General features: G+C 41.9%; 2 protein-coding genes across 3 annotated transcripts; both read right to left on the bottom strand.

Annotated features, from left to right (window-relative positions):
* Window positions 1-94: 94 nt before the first annotated feature.
* Window positions 95-5,530, bottom strand: LOC108900197 (caspase recruitment domain-containing protein 19). Of its 2 annotated transcripts, none has more exons than XM_018701117.2 (6): window positions 5,348-5,530; window positions 3,774-3,919; window positions 3,499-3,655; window positions 2,786-2,854; window positions 1,064-1,129; window positions 95-947 (listed from the first exon to the last, which is right to left on the bottom strand). In XM_018701117.2, the coding sequence occupies exons 1-6, from the start codon at window positions 5,352-5,354 to the stop codon at window positions 841-843; spliced, it is 552 nt and encodes a 183-aa protein (XP_018556633.1). In that variant the 5' UTR covers window positions 5,355-5,530; the 3' UTR covers window positions 95-840. The 2 variants fall into 2 exon arrangements, with proteins under 2 accessions (XP_018556633.1, XP_018556634.1); XM_018701118.2 differs by having other exon boundaries at window positions 5,333-5,530.
* Window positions 5,531-5,669: 139 nt separating this feature from the next.
* LOC108900196 (sushi domain-containing protein 3) lies at window positions 5,670-11,518 on the bottom strand. The gene is made up of 5 exons (XM_018701116.2): window positions 10,932-11,518; window positions 8,934-9,128; window positions 7,935-8,082; window positions 6,986-7,150; window positions 5,670-6,874 (listed from the first exon to the last, which is right to left on the bottom strand). The coding sequence occupies exons 1-5, from the start codon at window positions 11,014-11,016 to the stop codon at window positions 6,532-6,534; spliced, it is 936 nt and encodes a 311-aa protein (XP_018556632.1). The 5' UTR covers window positions 11,017-11,518; the 3' UTR covers window positions 5,670-6,531.
* Between the last annotated feature and the right edge of the window lie 3,873 nt (window positions 11,519-15,391).

Below are 15,391 nucleotides of genomic sequence, written 5' to 3' on the forward strand. Positions count from 1 at the left end.
GTATATTTGAAGCTAATAAATTATGTGCATAGGTCTATGAATATCTTTGTCAGTTCTTTGTCATACCAGATTAAAAATAAGATGCAACTCCAGGTGATGTCAAAAATGTTTTGCGCTTTATTTGAGCAAAAGCTGAATGTTATTGTCTTTGTCACAGTATTAGAAGGCACTGAAAGTGGGTGAGCTGGTGAGAGGATCTGTTGTGCGTTTTTGAAACTGTAGTGGAGTATATATATGTTTTTTTTTATATACACAGTACTATTGAATTCAAGTTTCTTTGATAAAGCCCCTGCACACCAACATGCCTAATCAGACCTCTTCTCAGAATAGTGCGGGTGTGCACAAACTGCACTTGATTGACATCTCCCTCATCCTGCTGTTGTTTTTTTTCTACCTGTTCAGACAGGACAGTGTTACCCTTTATTGTTCTTATTGGTATGTAAACTTTGGTGACGTCACATAATTGACAGCAGAGGTTTAATCGGCCTGAGTCAGTTAATATTATGCTTCACTTTAGCAGAAATGTGACTGGAATTATTAGCTCTGTATGCACAGTACATCCAGACAAGACTCATATTTACAAGTGCTATGGCAGAACATTACGCTTTTTTAGTGACAAAATGAGTCATGTCAATTTCAGCTTCTCATTGATTAAAAAACATGTCAGTTAGTATTTGTTACCTTAAATTAGTTTTTAAATATGTTCAATTTCATTAAAAAAAACATAGCAACTGTATTATATGAGTTTGGCACAGCAATGTGTTGAATTTCAAGGTTTGTTCTTATCACAGAGCCAGTTCTTAAGCATTCAGAGCACCTTAACAGCCTCATTCATTTTTACTACTTTCCAACCTCAGTGTAGGTTATTAAAGCATCTTTAGCGCCTCTACTCAGTCTTGCTGCAGAGCAGTGAAGAAACGGACGAGTACATCTCAGTGTCTCACCGTCTGTGGAGAGAACAAGGGGCTTTACATGCTGTTGTACACTGATAATTCTTGAGATTCAAAAGTAATTTAAAATGCCCAAGGACAAATGAGTCTAACCATCATTCTGTATGACTCACCTCCGTAATAGTAGAGCATTGCAATGGCAACTACAAAACTGAAACAGCTCAGGAAGAACATTGGTCCTGCCAAAGGAAAGAGAAAAGATAAGGCTTTCATCAGTGATAAATAGATAAATAAATCTTATACACACATATATACTGGATCAGCAGGTGGGCACACTAAATGTGAATACTATGTTGGTGTCTTTCTAGACAAACCCAAATTGAAATGTACACTGGTCAAAAGTCAAGCTGCTCTGTGAAAACACAGTCGTCCTGTTGTTCACAGACTAAACAAGCCATCACTTCTCAGTCAGTCTCACTACATCACTGATGACCCATTTCCCCGTTGACATACCTTTGACCCAGTGGATGTGCTCCTGACTGTTCAAAGGAATGCAGGGCAGAGGAAGCTGTTTTGGACAGGGGGGTGGTTTACACGTGAGCTTAACTGACCCACAAAGCCAGAGCCCTGAATGTAATGGGATGATGAATGGTGGAGCTGGTGCAGAGCAGAGGGGCCCACATTCTGATGCTAGGGGTTAAAAGGTTCAGCAGACAACCGCGTTTGCTGAAGAACAAAGCTTAGTTGGGCTTAAGGGGCTTATCTGAGGATCAGAGAGGGGGTACTGAGGTACCCTGATGCACATTCACACAAACTGTAAGACCACCACTTTAAAAAAACACACCCTAGCAGTCATGCAGCCAAATTAAACATCTACAAGTGCAGTCAAAAGATAAATTAAAGGCTTGTTTTGGCCCATTAACAAGAAATTATTAGTTAGGTTGCACTACTGTCTACAATTTTCCAAGGAATAACATTTGCTTTGACAATGACTTCCTACTTTCCATCCAGCCACAAGTTTCAGTTCACACTAGTATACAATGCCAATTCTGTTTGACTGTATATATACACTATCAGCTGTATTGTTTGTTATTTCTGCTATTGTTTTCACATAATTCTTTGTAAAGTGTTGTGAGACACCCTTGTGTGATAATGTACTTTAAATAAAGTTTGACCTGGTTTGACTATACTTATATTACCTTTTGAAAATGAAAGATTTGGTCACCAAAGGCAACATCTGCAAATGGGCTTGTTGTCTGTTATGAGTTACTTTCCCAATTTTAACAGAAAATGTATATACTACACATGTCATTATTAAAGGTTCTGCCAGTGAATACAAACACAAACCTCCACAATGACCATTTTTTATCTTCATCTCATTTGAAAGTTATATTATAATCACATTTTAATGCAGTTTTGGGCAGGGACATTGAGACAGATGTTAAAAGTAATGTATTTATGAGCTTTGTTGTCATGGAAACAAATCAAATATAGATCAGTCAGGTCTATATAAAAACAATAATGTGCACTGAGAAAAAATTAATGTGAATTTTATGGCTTCTTGGATTAACAAAGTTGGTTTTTGGTATACCAGAGAGGGGGAATATTAAATCCTGCTTGCAGCTGTAGCTCTACATGATGACAGCATAAACATGAAAAAAGCTAAAGCTGACTATCATCTAAGAGTTTCAGTTTGAATATATTTGTTCATATGGTTCCAAAATAAAATGGAAAACAGATCATCAGTTGTATTATGATTTGTATGTTCTTTATGTTACACCAACACTCAAATAGCAAATACCTACATCTACTTTAACTTAAAAATATAAATGGAAAAGCAGAGTCAACTTGTGTTGCTCTACTTTGATCAGCACAAAGATGTTGATTAGATTTACCTCTGTCATTAAGTACAAATCGCTCTGGGTGGACTCCCACATTGTCTGTCAATTTTGGTTCTGTCATCTCTGGAAGAGAAAGTGAAATGGGTTAATGTGTAAACACCACACTTTAAATAACGCTGGATCCACTAACTGAACTGCAGTCCAGGCAGCCCAGTGGCCTCCCTGTATCTTATAGGATAAACCTACATAACCTACAGGGCAATTACACAGCAGGAGCAGCACTATTATAGGACATGGGGGAAGTTGCTGTCTCATGTAAAACAAATTGGATAACATAACTTTAAAAACATGACAGAATGCTTTGGGGGTGCACATATGGATAGACGAACTAATAAAGACAACACAACTAGTGTTAGCAGAGAGGAGTTTTCTGGTTAAAATCACCTGATAATGCCGTGTGTCATCACTTAAATAACATTATGCACAGGAACTTTAAAAAATGATGAACAGTTCAGAAATCCACAAGATGATGTGTCTGAACAACGGTTTTATTTACCAGGAGATACTTTTTGTCATCATATATGAAACCTGCTCTTACTCTGCTGTGCACTTCTCCAAACCAAACTACTGCAGAGTATTTCTGCACTACAGTACATGTCAAAGATACATTCAAATGTGCAGAACCAAATCATCAGCAGAGAGCAGTCTCCTGACTGCAGTTATACTTGGCAATCTTCCACCACTAAAATGCCTGCTGGGTGTTTTACCTCTTTGTGTGACTCTGGTTGGCAGGCTGGAGTAGACGTCCTCAGCATGGATGTGCAGCCCTCTGTAGAATTCATGACACGCCTCCTCCCCCATCCCGTGCAGGTGGCTCAGCAGCTCAGCCAACCGCACCGTGGTGGGTTTGCTCAGGTTCCTGAACTGCATAGAGACAGATGCTGAATTGAATCACAGCACATGTCTGTGCAACATGTTTCTGCTCTGATAAAGAATTAGCAGATTCAAGTATAAGAACATGAGGACTAGTTCTAGTAGTGACCCTGTGGGCTTCCTTGTCAGTGAGTATCTGGGGGTGGATCCTGTTCAGCTGCAGTACAAGTCTGTCGACGAGTTCAGTGTCCATCCGCTGATCTGAGCACAGGAACTGGGCATCCCTCTGGAGCTGCTCATGGTAGCCATCAATGTCTGGTCAATAGAAATCACACCATTAGAGAGAGTCAGACCCTGTGAAATGTCAGGAGCAGGTTATGACCCTGTGAGCACCTAGAGCACGCTACGTAGCTCTAATCAGAGGTCTGCAGATTTTATGTCTCGTCTGAGTTAAGTAGTTTCTTAGTAAGCTGGTCTTGGCATCAGCCCTGCTCTGAAAATAAATGACTAAGAGGTTTAATCTCACATTTAGAAAGGTGAATACACTTGCTGCAAAATTGTCCATTGGGCCAACACTTTATTTGAATAGCTTAATGCTAATATTAAAACCAGGTCATTAAAATGTATGAGCAACATGTCTGCTGAGTTATGGTGTGCATAAATAACATGTGGAGGTGACTATAAAAAGCCTGAGAGACCAGTTTGGTGGAGCTTGTGTTCTCTTTGTTAACTGTTTTGAGGCTGTATTTTGCTCAAAAAGATACAGCCCCTGATTTCATTATAGCGCCTATCAGCAATACCAAATCCCACATTTTCCTGCCAACTCACTGACATCCCTCTCAACTCATTTCAGTGCTTTAAAGCTAGATCCCGAGGTAAGAGAACAGCGAGCTCCCTGAGCAGAGTGGGTAGCAGGGCATTATGACAAAAAGGTGATGTACAGAAATAAAAATCTATGTGTCTTTCAGTTCATTTGTGAAACATTTCTTGTGCCACATTACACAGGAAGATGTTGTGTTTGCAGCTGATCAGCAACAGCCTTTAGAGATGCAGCAAACTGGTGACTAATCCGGTGTTTCCAGTGTGCTTGTTTGGTTCTTCCTCACACAACACAACCAGCAATATCATCAAACAGTGAAATCTTGCTGTAATCAGATGATGTAATGTGTAGTTTCAGCAAAATTAAATAAAACAACCTCACCCCAATGTCAGATTTATGCAGGTTCTTTATGAAAAAATATATTCTAAGACTAAACTCAGCAAGATTTGAAAGTGACTGACAGAGGAAGGAGCTTAATCATGCATATCTTTAATAAAGGGCTGGAGGGCCCGGACGAAAATGGCAGCCCATAAGGTATTAAACGACAGCATGTGAATAGACCTGTCGATCAAAGTGCTCCTGTTTTATTTAAAGGCTGAATATTTGGACAGGAAATTCAGTCTATTTCGAGAAATGACTGAATGATTTTGGTTGGTGTTCAGCAGCGCGCAGATAATTCTTCACATGAAACTGAAATTAATGTATTTAAAACATTGCTATAGCAACAAACTTAAAAACTGTGAATTTTATGCAACAAGTGTCGCACCCGCACCCACCCACCACACACACACACACACACACACACACAGCAGTAGCACTGTGGGTGATCAGCAAGCCTGTGTACCTCCTAAGAGTCAGCGCGCAGGTTTTTACCGGGCCTGATCCGCGACAACACAAAAACATCTTACCCTCGCTTCACAAACCTGTCATACTGACAAACAAAGCGGCGTGTGTGGGACTCGTTTAACAACGACCGACCGACCGACCGACCGACCGACAGCCTCCCCTCGGTGGAAAACTTCCTGTCCTCCGCGGCGTGACTGTCCCTGCTGCCCCCGTTACATCAGCACGCTCGACCGCTGCGCCTCCGCCCTTCACCGCCCCGGTGCCACATGACCCACCTTAGGGCCACATGATGATTATCAGCCCGCGGAGGGTGACGGTGGACTGAGCTGATGGGCAGATTATCAAGAACAGCAGCAGCAAGCAGATAAGCCTTCTGTTGCAAACACTGAACCAGAGAGGTGTCATTTAACACTTTATTCCGTTGCCTTTTTCCGAGTAATAATAATAATAATAATAACAACAATAATAATAATTATTATAATTATAATTATAACAACAACAACAATATGCTGCCTTTATCTTCCATAATACACTCACCATTTCTCCTGTGTGGAAGCTACATTATTACACTGAACAGTCAAAATCACTGTGCTGCCTCATGACTTGTAAAGTTGCATTCATCCCTCAGAGGAAAATGTACACAGCTGCCTTCTTTCCATTGCAATACAGTCTCACTCACCGTAAGTAAAAGTCTTTAATTGATTCACATTCCTTAAAAATATATATTTACAATATATATTTACATACACACACCAGTCCAGTGCTGTCCAGCTGCCCCCCGCACCCCACCCCCCAAGCAAAGTGGACTTTTCCTGCCCTGACAAAGAGTTTCTCAGAGAACATCCCCAGCTGCCCTCACAGTGCGTTGTCTGAACTACGTACCCATAAACACCTCAATCGTTAAACTTGACCCCCATCACAACGATTTAATTTGAGCTCAACTGAGGTCAAGAAAATCCCTTGACCTTCTAATTACAAGGGAGTGTCATCCAACAAAGGCTGGTGTCCTGGAAGTGCAATGGCTCCCCTTTGCAGACAGAGGGCAGTGTGCCATTACAGTTTACAAAAGGCACATAAATCTGTCTGATCAGATCAGTATGCCTCTGGAGCCTTCATACTGTGCTGAACTGCAGACATAACAATTTCAGCAAGAGCAGGAATGTTCAGTTATTACTTCCTGTAGTCCTCATTGATAAAGCTGACACTGTTGTACATATTTGGTCACTAATCATGTTCTTGACTGATGGTTTTCAACATGTCCTCACACTGATATAATCCTTATGTTAAATTCTTTGGCAGGGTTTATATTCCTCGTGTTGGGCTCGCCCGTGATTGACGGGCTGGCCCCTGGCAAACCGCTCTGCTGCGGCCTTCCGTACTGCCACACCAAACCGGAGCCCACTGCTGAGATCTGGACCACACCAGGGCTCGTAGTTTGACCAGAGGACAGAGGAGGTCCGGGGTACTGAGGTGGGCCGGGGATCTGCGCAGACTCTGGGTTTTGTGGTAGGAGAGGCTGGTCATAGTCTCGCCCGGGCAGAGCAGCGAGTGGAGGAGTGCGGCCGTATGTTAGGACGGGACCGTAGGCATACTCCTGATTACACCTGTGGAGGAGAAGACGGGAGGACGTCTCTTTAACGCTGCTGCATTTCTTCAGAGACATTTTTGATTTTCCTCCATTTCGGCATTTAAGATAAAGTCAGCCCGTGTCTCACCTGCAGCCTCGCATGTTGTCACACATGGCGGGGTTGTGGGTGTCCCACAAAGAGTGCAGCTTCTCCTGGGTGTTGTTGTTGTTGTTCCTGCCTTTATGGCTGTAGCGAGACCTGTTGTCCTCCTGATGTTGGGCCTGCTCCTCCCACTGCCACACATCTGACTCACTGTAAAAAACAAACAAACAACAAGCTTAATATCAGTGTTTCAGTTTGTAAACGCCTCACATGAAACTGACACTCTGCTTTTCTCCATCATTTGCTTGTAATGATGGAAAGTAACTCTGTACATTTACTCACATATTGTACTAAATAGAATTTTAAGATACTTTACATAAAAAAACATTATAAGCTTGTAAAATACAATACATTATTTGTATTGTGGTGGTTTCCAGTTATTTTGGCATGAGACTGTTTGCAGAAGTGCTTACTTGACGCACCTTGTGGTGTTTCAGATGTCTGTGAGACAAAGAAACACTTCCTCCTTACATATAAAGTAAATACTTGTCTAATGGGATGTGATTATTCAATATCTCACAATGAAGAAAAGATTAAAGAAACGTACATAGAAGAACTTTGTTTTTTCTTCTTTCTTGCCCTCTTATTAATCTCACGACCCCTCAAATTTATCTTGTGACCTTTTGGAGAGGGTCTGACCCTCAGGTTGTGAACCACTGATCTACATTACCTAATTTTAGTAGTTAAACCTAGCTCCACCTAAACCTCAACTGGTACTCATGCATGATGCATCAGTATTAACAGTCTAACAATGAAATGTAACATATATCAGTGTACTTGTATATTTCAAGTACATTTTATATCTGTACTTTTATTAAGCAGGATTTTAAACGAAGGACCTTTACTTGTAATTGAGTACTTTTACATTGTGGTACTGGTACTTTTAAGTAAACGATCTGAGGACTTCTTCCACCCTTGTTTGCTTCTCACTCACTTCTCCTGTTTTTTCCTCTTGTCCTCTTTGATGCAGTCGAGCAAACAGCAGGTGAGGAAGGCCACGGACATGAAGCAGATGATGGCCGAGCTCACGATGGATGCCAACACGGCTACACGGAAACCGTAGTCGTCAAAGGAAGCCATAGCTGGGGTGAGAGAGAGAAGGACTGTTGACTGATTCATCGTCTTTATTTCCATGTCATGCACACAACACATTAGACAACTCCAATCATCATGCTGCAAAATCAGTTTATATCAAAAACGTGAATACCACCAAAAAAACACTTCTCATTTTGCCTGGGGTTTAAAGATAAGGTCTGCCACTTAGAGTTCTTAGATATATCAGAAGTCTTTCATTATTGTGTTACCAAAAAAGACTGGCAGAGATAAGTCATTTTGCAACAAACTGCACTTGCCAGCTCATCATGGAAAGGACAACACAACATAAATTCCACTTTTAATTTCTTTCAGTTTCGCATCAGACAGCTTCTTCTCTCCCATGACGACTGACTCTGAAATATAATTAAGATCCTCTCACTTTTTCCTCTGGTTCATCAAAATAATGACTGACAGTGCACCTGCTGGAAATTATACCTCTCTACCTGCATTAGCATTAATACTCTCTTTAAACCAGCCTCATCCCCAAGCAACAGATTATTTTCTCTCAAATGTGTCCTAACATAATTTAGAGTATTAATTATTGCAATCCAAATACTACCTTAAGAGTCTTTGTGTAGCGTTGCCCACAGCCACAATGCCTATCACATAATTTAAATATATATTCTATCTCTTCAGAATAATGAGCAGACAGGCAGTTCAGGGGAAGTTTTGCAGCCACTGCAGTTCTCCCAGTAAAAGCATTTGGAACAATTTATCTGCACACACACACTCGCATTCATGAGAGGACATGCACCTGGCTACGAGTGGGAGATTCTTTCTATAATAACATTGCTGTGTCATTTCAAGGCCTCACTTTCTGTTCTCTGTTCCTACTTACGTTTACAATAGGTCTCCCCCTCCCAGTGGGTGCTGTTGGCATCCATGACACACGTCAGATCCCTCCCTACCAGTTTGTGTTTGGCTGGGCACTGCAGGGAAATAACTGTGCCCACATTGGTGCCGTTACCCTGGATGATCTTCTGGGTGCCCAGGGCAGGCAGCGGTATGGGCGTGCACTGAGCCTGGAACTGACCTAAAAGTAAGAGAGTCAGCCGATGATGAATCAGAGAAAACCGTGGTTGTGACTGAATTATGTTGCAGATGTTTGATGTGCATTAATCACCAAAAAGTTCACCCCAAGTTTGAGTACATGTATAATTCATGCGTCTTCAAAATAAATTTGTATTCACAGAGATAATCAGACAACTCAGAATTCAAAAGTAGCACAACAACAAGCCAAGGTGAACAGTATGAGCAGCAGAGAATGGAGGGCTGCAGATGAGATTCAGAGTGGAATGGGACAGTCATTCCACAGCTATCAGCGCTGAACCCCTGTAGGGCTCCACAACACAGCGTGACAAAACACTGCTCCCCTCCCTTCCAACTCCCTGTAACACCCTGGTCCTGTGCTGCATCGAATTCTAACGGTATCGAAGCAGGAAATGTGATAAATCATTAAACAAAAGGCCTGCGAGGCTGGTGGAAACACAGGGGCCATCTGGAGCCATGCTTAACCACCGGTTATCATACAGCACAGCCTAGCGCTCTGCATATTACAGGAGGGGAAGGTCTGAGCAGTCTGGCACGATGAATCCACAACACAAGAAGGCTATCACTCGGTCATGACAACAAGCTGCTGGAATGCAAATAAACACAATGACATCAATCCGGTGATTTCCAACAGAAGTGGGAAGGATAACGTGTTTTGTTTGTTTTGGTTTTGTTTGCTCAGGGAAACCTGCTTCTGGTTTTCACTAAAAAACAATATGGCAGAGAGAGAGGAGAGATTCTGCAATGTTCCTCTTAGTCACTGTTAAATGGGAAGGAAAACATCCAAGAATGTGAGGAGGAGAAACAAGTAACATGTGGTGGAGTTGCATCAACACAAGGTGCACCAAATCACACCTAAAGTTCCTGGCGTCACTGAAAGAAAGAAAGAAAGAAAGAAAGAAAGAAAGAAAGAAAGAATTTACCATGACACTGGGCCAGACTCAACTGGGATAAATACTCCCCTGAAGGCCATTAGCATTAGCTCACCATATTCAAGTTTATGTAACACAAGGACACACTTCATTGCCGTTAAGCAGAGAGCATCACTTTTATGTAACCTGTGTGTGTGTGCGTGTGTGTGTGTGTTAATGCGTGTGTGTGGCTGCCTGGGCGTGCGCGTGAGACGCCCAGCTGTGCATCGGCTCGAGGAGTTTCTGGTGTTAAAGCCACCACAGACGTTGCCTCCCTTTTCGCATTTCCTCTTTGCTTTTCTCTCTTTCTCTTTTTGAATTAAGCGCTGAGTTCTGGAAGAAAGGTGTGGATGATGTCCACTGAATAATCAGACACTAATCCAACACGTACACGCTCATGGTTATGTATGTAAAATGTATTTGATCTTTAATGAATTCCCTTTATTAATTTTTCCCCCTCAGAAGACGGTCACACACAGAGAGATCAATAAAATACATCACCTTGGCTATTTATCCTGGAGCAATAATTAGGAAACCGCTACACACAGCAAATACTTAAAGTCCCTGAAGGGATATTGCACAAGAGGAAACCAGGAAATAAGTGCACACACACACACACACACATTAATAAATGTTGAAATGATCTTTTTTTTTTTTCAGAAGGCAGTGTTTGAAAAAATTGTGCACAACTTGTAAATGCCTTCTCACTCTGTTTGTGTAAAACAATCAAATACAGGCCTCTGTATAGTTGTGTTAACAATAGAACTGGAATAAATGCAAAGTACAAAAAACAAATCTCCGTCCCACATAGAGCCTACACGCTCGACTCCGGAATAAATTAGACACCGTTTGGTTTGTTATTTCATCAGTCTTACCTGAGTTATTCCGGTCACGGCCGTCATTTTTGTTTGTGATATCAGTCCTGGATACGTCTGCTATTGAAGCTGTTGCCGCTGACATGGTGGTGACAGATAGACAGACTGGCAGGAAGACACACAGACAGACAGATAGACGCCCCCCTCCCGCGACTCTTTTGGGTTGTGCCTCCCCACCGGTGCTCCTCTGCGCCCGGTACAAGGTAAACAAGTCGGGGTTCCGTCTAGCCGGAGTTGGAGCTTGAGCTTCTCAGCGCGATTGTGTACTCGCCCCCTCTCTCTCTCTCTCTCTCTTTCTCTCTCTCTCTCTCGCAGCCTGTCATCCACAGAGTCCTCCCTCCCTGCCAATGCCTCCTCGCGGCAACGTTCACTTTACTCTAATGCCCGGGTCGGACGGCGCGCCGGTGCCTACCGTCGCGCAATCGGATGAGCGCTCGAGAGATAGAGAGAGAGGACGAGGAGGAGAGATGATGTGATCGGTCGAGATCTTGTTGACCAAAGCAAAAATGACTTTGTGGATTACACGCCAGGTCAGGTCAAGTTGGATATCAGAGCTGCGCTTTGTGGGCAGGACAGTGCACACGATAAGTGTACAGCAGCTATAAACTGCTCCTGCTCTGTCTGAGCCTATGAGGATGTGGCGCTTCAGACTGGGGCTGAAAATATACAAAACATACATAATAAGTGAATCTTAACTTTAAGAAATATGAGGCCATTCACCTTGCAATCCTGACATGCACACACAGTTAATGTCTGCACACACAAATCAGGTTTAGAGTCTAAAAGTGATTTAGAGATTGCAAAGAGAACATTGTTGCCTGATTACACCCCCAGACTGGCTTTTTGGTGGCCTCTACAACATATCATACAACATATAAAAAATGTCACTGAAGAGTTTACATTGCTCATCAAGATAATGTTAGCAAGTTAATGTTAAATAGAGAAGGGAGGCAGTGTAAGAGGAAAAAGGGAAGGGTGAGAAAATTAAAGAAAAGAAGAGATGGTGATGTTTCAGCTTAGCTTGGTCACTGCTGTTTGTGCGTCATGCAACACATTTCAGTGAAATTCATTGTGCTTTTGGGAGAATAATATCAAAACTCCTGTTTCTCTGTAAGTAACTGCACTCACTCACAAGTGACTGCACAAAAAGTCTGTTTTTCCTCACTTCCCTGTCTGTGTCTTGCTGTGTCACAGTTTGGTTAGGCTTGTGGTCAATATGCAAATGGATGACGTGAATCATTTAGTGCACTGTTTTACTGACATTTCTAATGAAATGGAATTCAGACATCAACACAGCATAAAGAACAAGCTATAATTGTGGTTTCACCGTGGATGTTTCCTGATGCATTTCTCCACTTTAACATAGTGAAAATGTTTTAAGGTTGGCAAGTATACCGTACATCATAAAACCAAACAACACGTCACAAATAAACTCCACAGAGGTTCCTGTTTTTATGTTGCATTCACCTCCAAAAACAGCACTTTTCTCTTGTAGAAACTGCATGTCATTGAGAATTCTGGGCATGCATGAGACTGTTTCTGCTGTGGGTGATAAGTGTCTCCACAGGCGCAGCCCTGTTCACCTGCACAAAACCCCACACACCACCTCAAACACACTGGGAGCCTCTGTTCAGACAGCAGTTTGCCTCATCATTCATGAATACATTAGCATAGCTAATTAAAAGACTTAAGGAACTATGTAAATGCTCAAGAGTTAGGCTCATAAGTGTCTTAAAATAGACTGTTTATTGTGCCTTTCGTGTTTTGGACTAACACAGCTCTTCAGGATACCCTTATAGTGAGAAGACTTAACAAGCTAGGAAGAGGAAGTATGTGTTGTCCTTAATTAATGCTAAATATTTTCCATTTAACTTTTCATCAGTCTGTAGGCATGAACCAAGTCTCCTAAAGTCTCTAAATTTACAATGTAACTCTGCAAGAGTTTGGCTTGAGTTCAGCTCCCAGTGTTACACATATTTATAAATTTGTCCTTATGAGTAATACATTGAAAGATAGACTGGAGAATGGAAGCCAAATCTCTGAACGTGCGTGCTGAGTCCTGAGTGTCCGCAGCTGTGACTCTTCTGTGAATTCAGAGTTCAAGAATATTTTACATTACCTTCAGAGGTAGACGACAAGGAAGAAGAAGACAGAAAAAGGGACTCGGTGGAAGAGGACATTTTGAGAAATTAGTCTGCTTTAAGTGTTCGAGTTTTCTTCTGATTTGGAGACGGTTGCTACAGCAACAGTTAATGTGCTCTGGCATAGTCTCAGCAGGTACAGTTTGGACTCTCAGTGCCTTCCACTTTATTCTCTGCCCAGGCCTGTGTGTTCTGTACTTTGTGCAATCCAATAGACATCCAGGAGGCTTGCTAATGAAGCTAGGGACAGTCAATACTGCCTCCCTTACTGAATTAAAAGGGATTCAAGCTGTTATTGAATGTTTTGCTTACTATGTGGCATCATACCCAAAATAATGCATCAAGAATATTTCAATAAAATTGAAAAGTGAAACACAGGAACTTGAAAAAACAAACAGTAAGAGGCCAAAAAACAGAAATGCACAACGAAAGTTTCACTAGACCAAAAGGAAAACGCTCCCCGGCTGCTACTATTTTATTATTAATCTTCTCTGACAAGAGAGACGGAGAAAGGTGAGGAAGGTGAGACTGGTCAGCTCTGCATGTCCGCTCTGCCCCTGACACAGTGTGACACAGTGGCTATACACGAAGGGGGGGGACCACTCCATCTCACAGGTAATTAAGGAGAGCAGGAGGGGCACCAACCTCACCCTGCCAACGAACCTATCAACAGCGCTGCTCAAACCAGGCCACATATGGCTAGAGGTCTGGATGGAGGAGACTGAACATGCCTTCTTTGAAAGTGTCCTTGGTTAGTGATGAAACAAACATCCAGTGAGATGTTAATGTGCACAATTTGACCACCCAGCACTAGCAGGTTTCTACATTGAGGATGGAAAGCTTTGTCGAGAGATTTGAAATGCAAAACCCACTGTGGGCCATTAACCTGCACAACAAACTTTATTTTAAACCACTGAAACTTGAGGTTTTTAAAAATAGAGTGCTTCCAAGAAACCGTTTAACGTTGATGTCATTAATGAACTGTGTCTCTGTACTGCTCAGAGATGCGTGGTGGTTGAGATGCATTGTCAAACATCCACAATGGCATCTACATTGTCTCCTCCTCTCTCTCTCTCTTTCACTGACACACTGGCGATCTGTCCATAGCATCATTAACACTTCTCTCTCTGTCTCCTGTGTCTGTAATCACTGAACAAATGACTTTCTCAGGCTGGATTGTGGCCACCAGCAACCGGAGTGCTTCATAAATCTACACCTCCATATACTTGCTGAGAAAGGGAGAGAGAGAGAGGGAGAGAGAGAGAGAGAGCGAAAAATAGTAGGGAGAGGAGATAGGAAATGGGTGGCAGGTAAGAAGAATGAGACCTTAGGAGGAAATTGAGTTGATCAAGCATTTCTTTGCCACAGTGCTACCTCAGACTAGACGTGCACAGCTTGCAAGGCATGGGTTACTTATGCATCGCTTTTCTCAGACACCACAGAGGATGAGGGACAGTGTTAGAGTGGCAGTGCTGGGAGGAAGAAATTAGTCTGTTATGCTTCAGGGATTTTGGTCACTATGGTTGATTACTTTACTTTAAAATCTATGCGCTTACGGTGCAGTACTTCCTATCCATCAAGTGGTTGATTTTCACCACACAACTGATTAATACTCAAAGCATTAAAGGTGCAGTATGTACGTTTTTGTTATTGGTACTTAGCATTAACAGCATTAACAGCTGTTTACTTACCAATCTAGAAAAAAAAAACGTTGCAAATTCAGCATCAAACTTCATTCCTTTATTTGCCAACAGTTGTCTCCAATGGTGGAGAACAACACCAGTGTTAACTCATGTTTTGCTTCTTTTTCTATCACTTCTACTACTTAGAATTGCATGCTAACCTAGCTAGCTCCAGCTGGTCCTGTCTCATAATACTACTCTTTGATAGAGTCACTGTAGTATTCAATATGCCGTCAGTCTAATATGAGAGGATGAAGACGTAGCGCTGACCAGAGGGCATGTTCTTACAACAGCTGAAGCTCTTGGTAAGTGAAAAGCTGTTAATGCTAAGATTGGCTATGTAGTGACAGCAAAATATACATTAAGTACCTTTAAATATAAGAGGGACAACAAGAAATAGATTTCAGACACTAAGTTAGCACTGACTGTGAAATTAAACCACAATGCTTAAAGTGAACTGGCTTTTGGTACTGACACACAAAGGAAACATGACAAAGTGTGCAGCCACCTTTAACAAACTTGTCAGGCAATACTTAAGTGGTACTGTTCATGTTCAACATTTTATCATAACTGCTAATTAGTGCAAAACAAAGTACATATGAGACTAATGAATGTCTTTGCAGATATTTGGTCATAA

Source organism: Lates calcarifer, linkage group LG6 (assembly GCF_001640805.2).
Source record: "Lates calcarifer isolate ASB-BC8 linkage group LG6, TLL_Latcal_v3, whole genome shotgun sequence".
Classification (NCBI taxonomy): domain Eukaryota; kingdom Metazoa; phylum Chordata; class Actinopteri; family Centropomidae; genus Lates; species Lates calcarifer.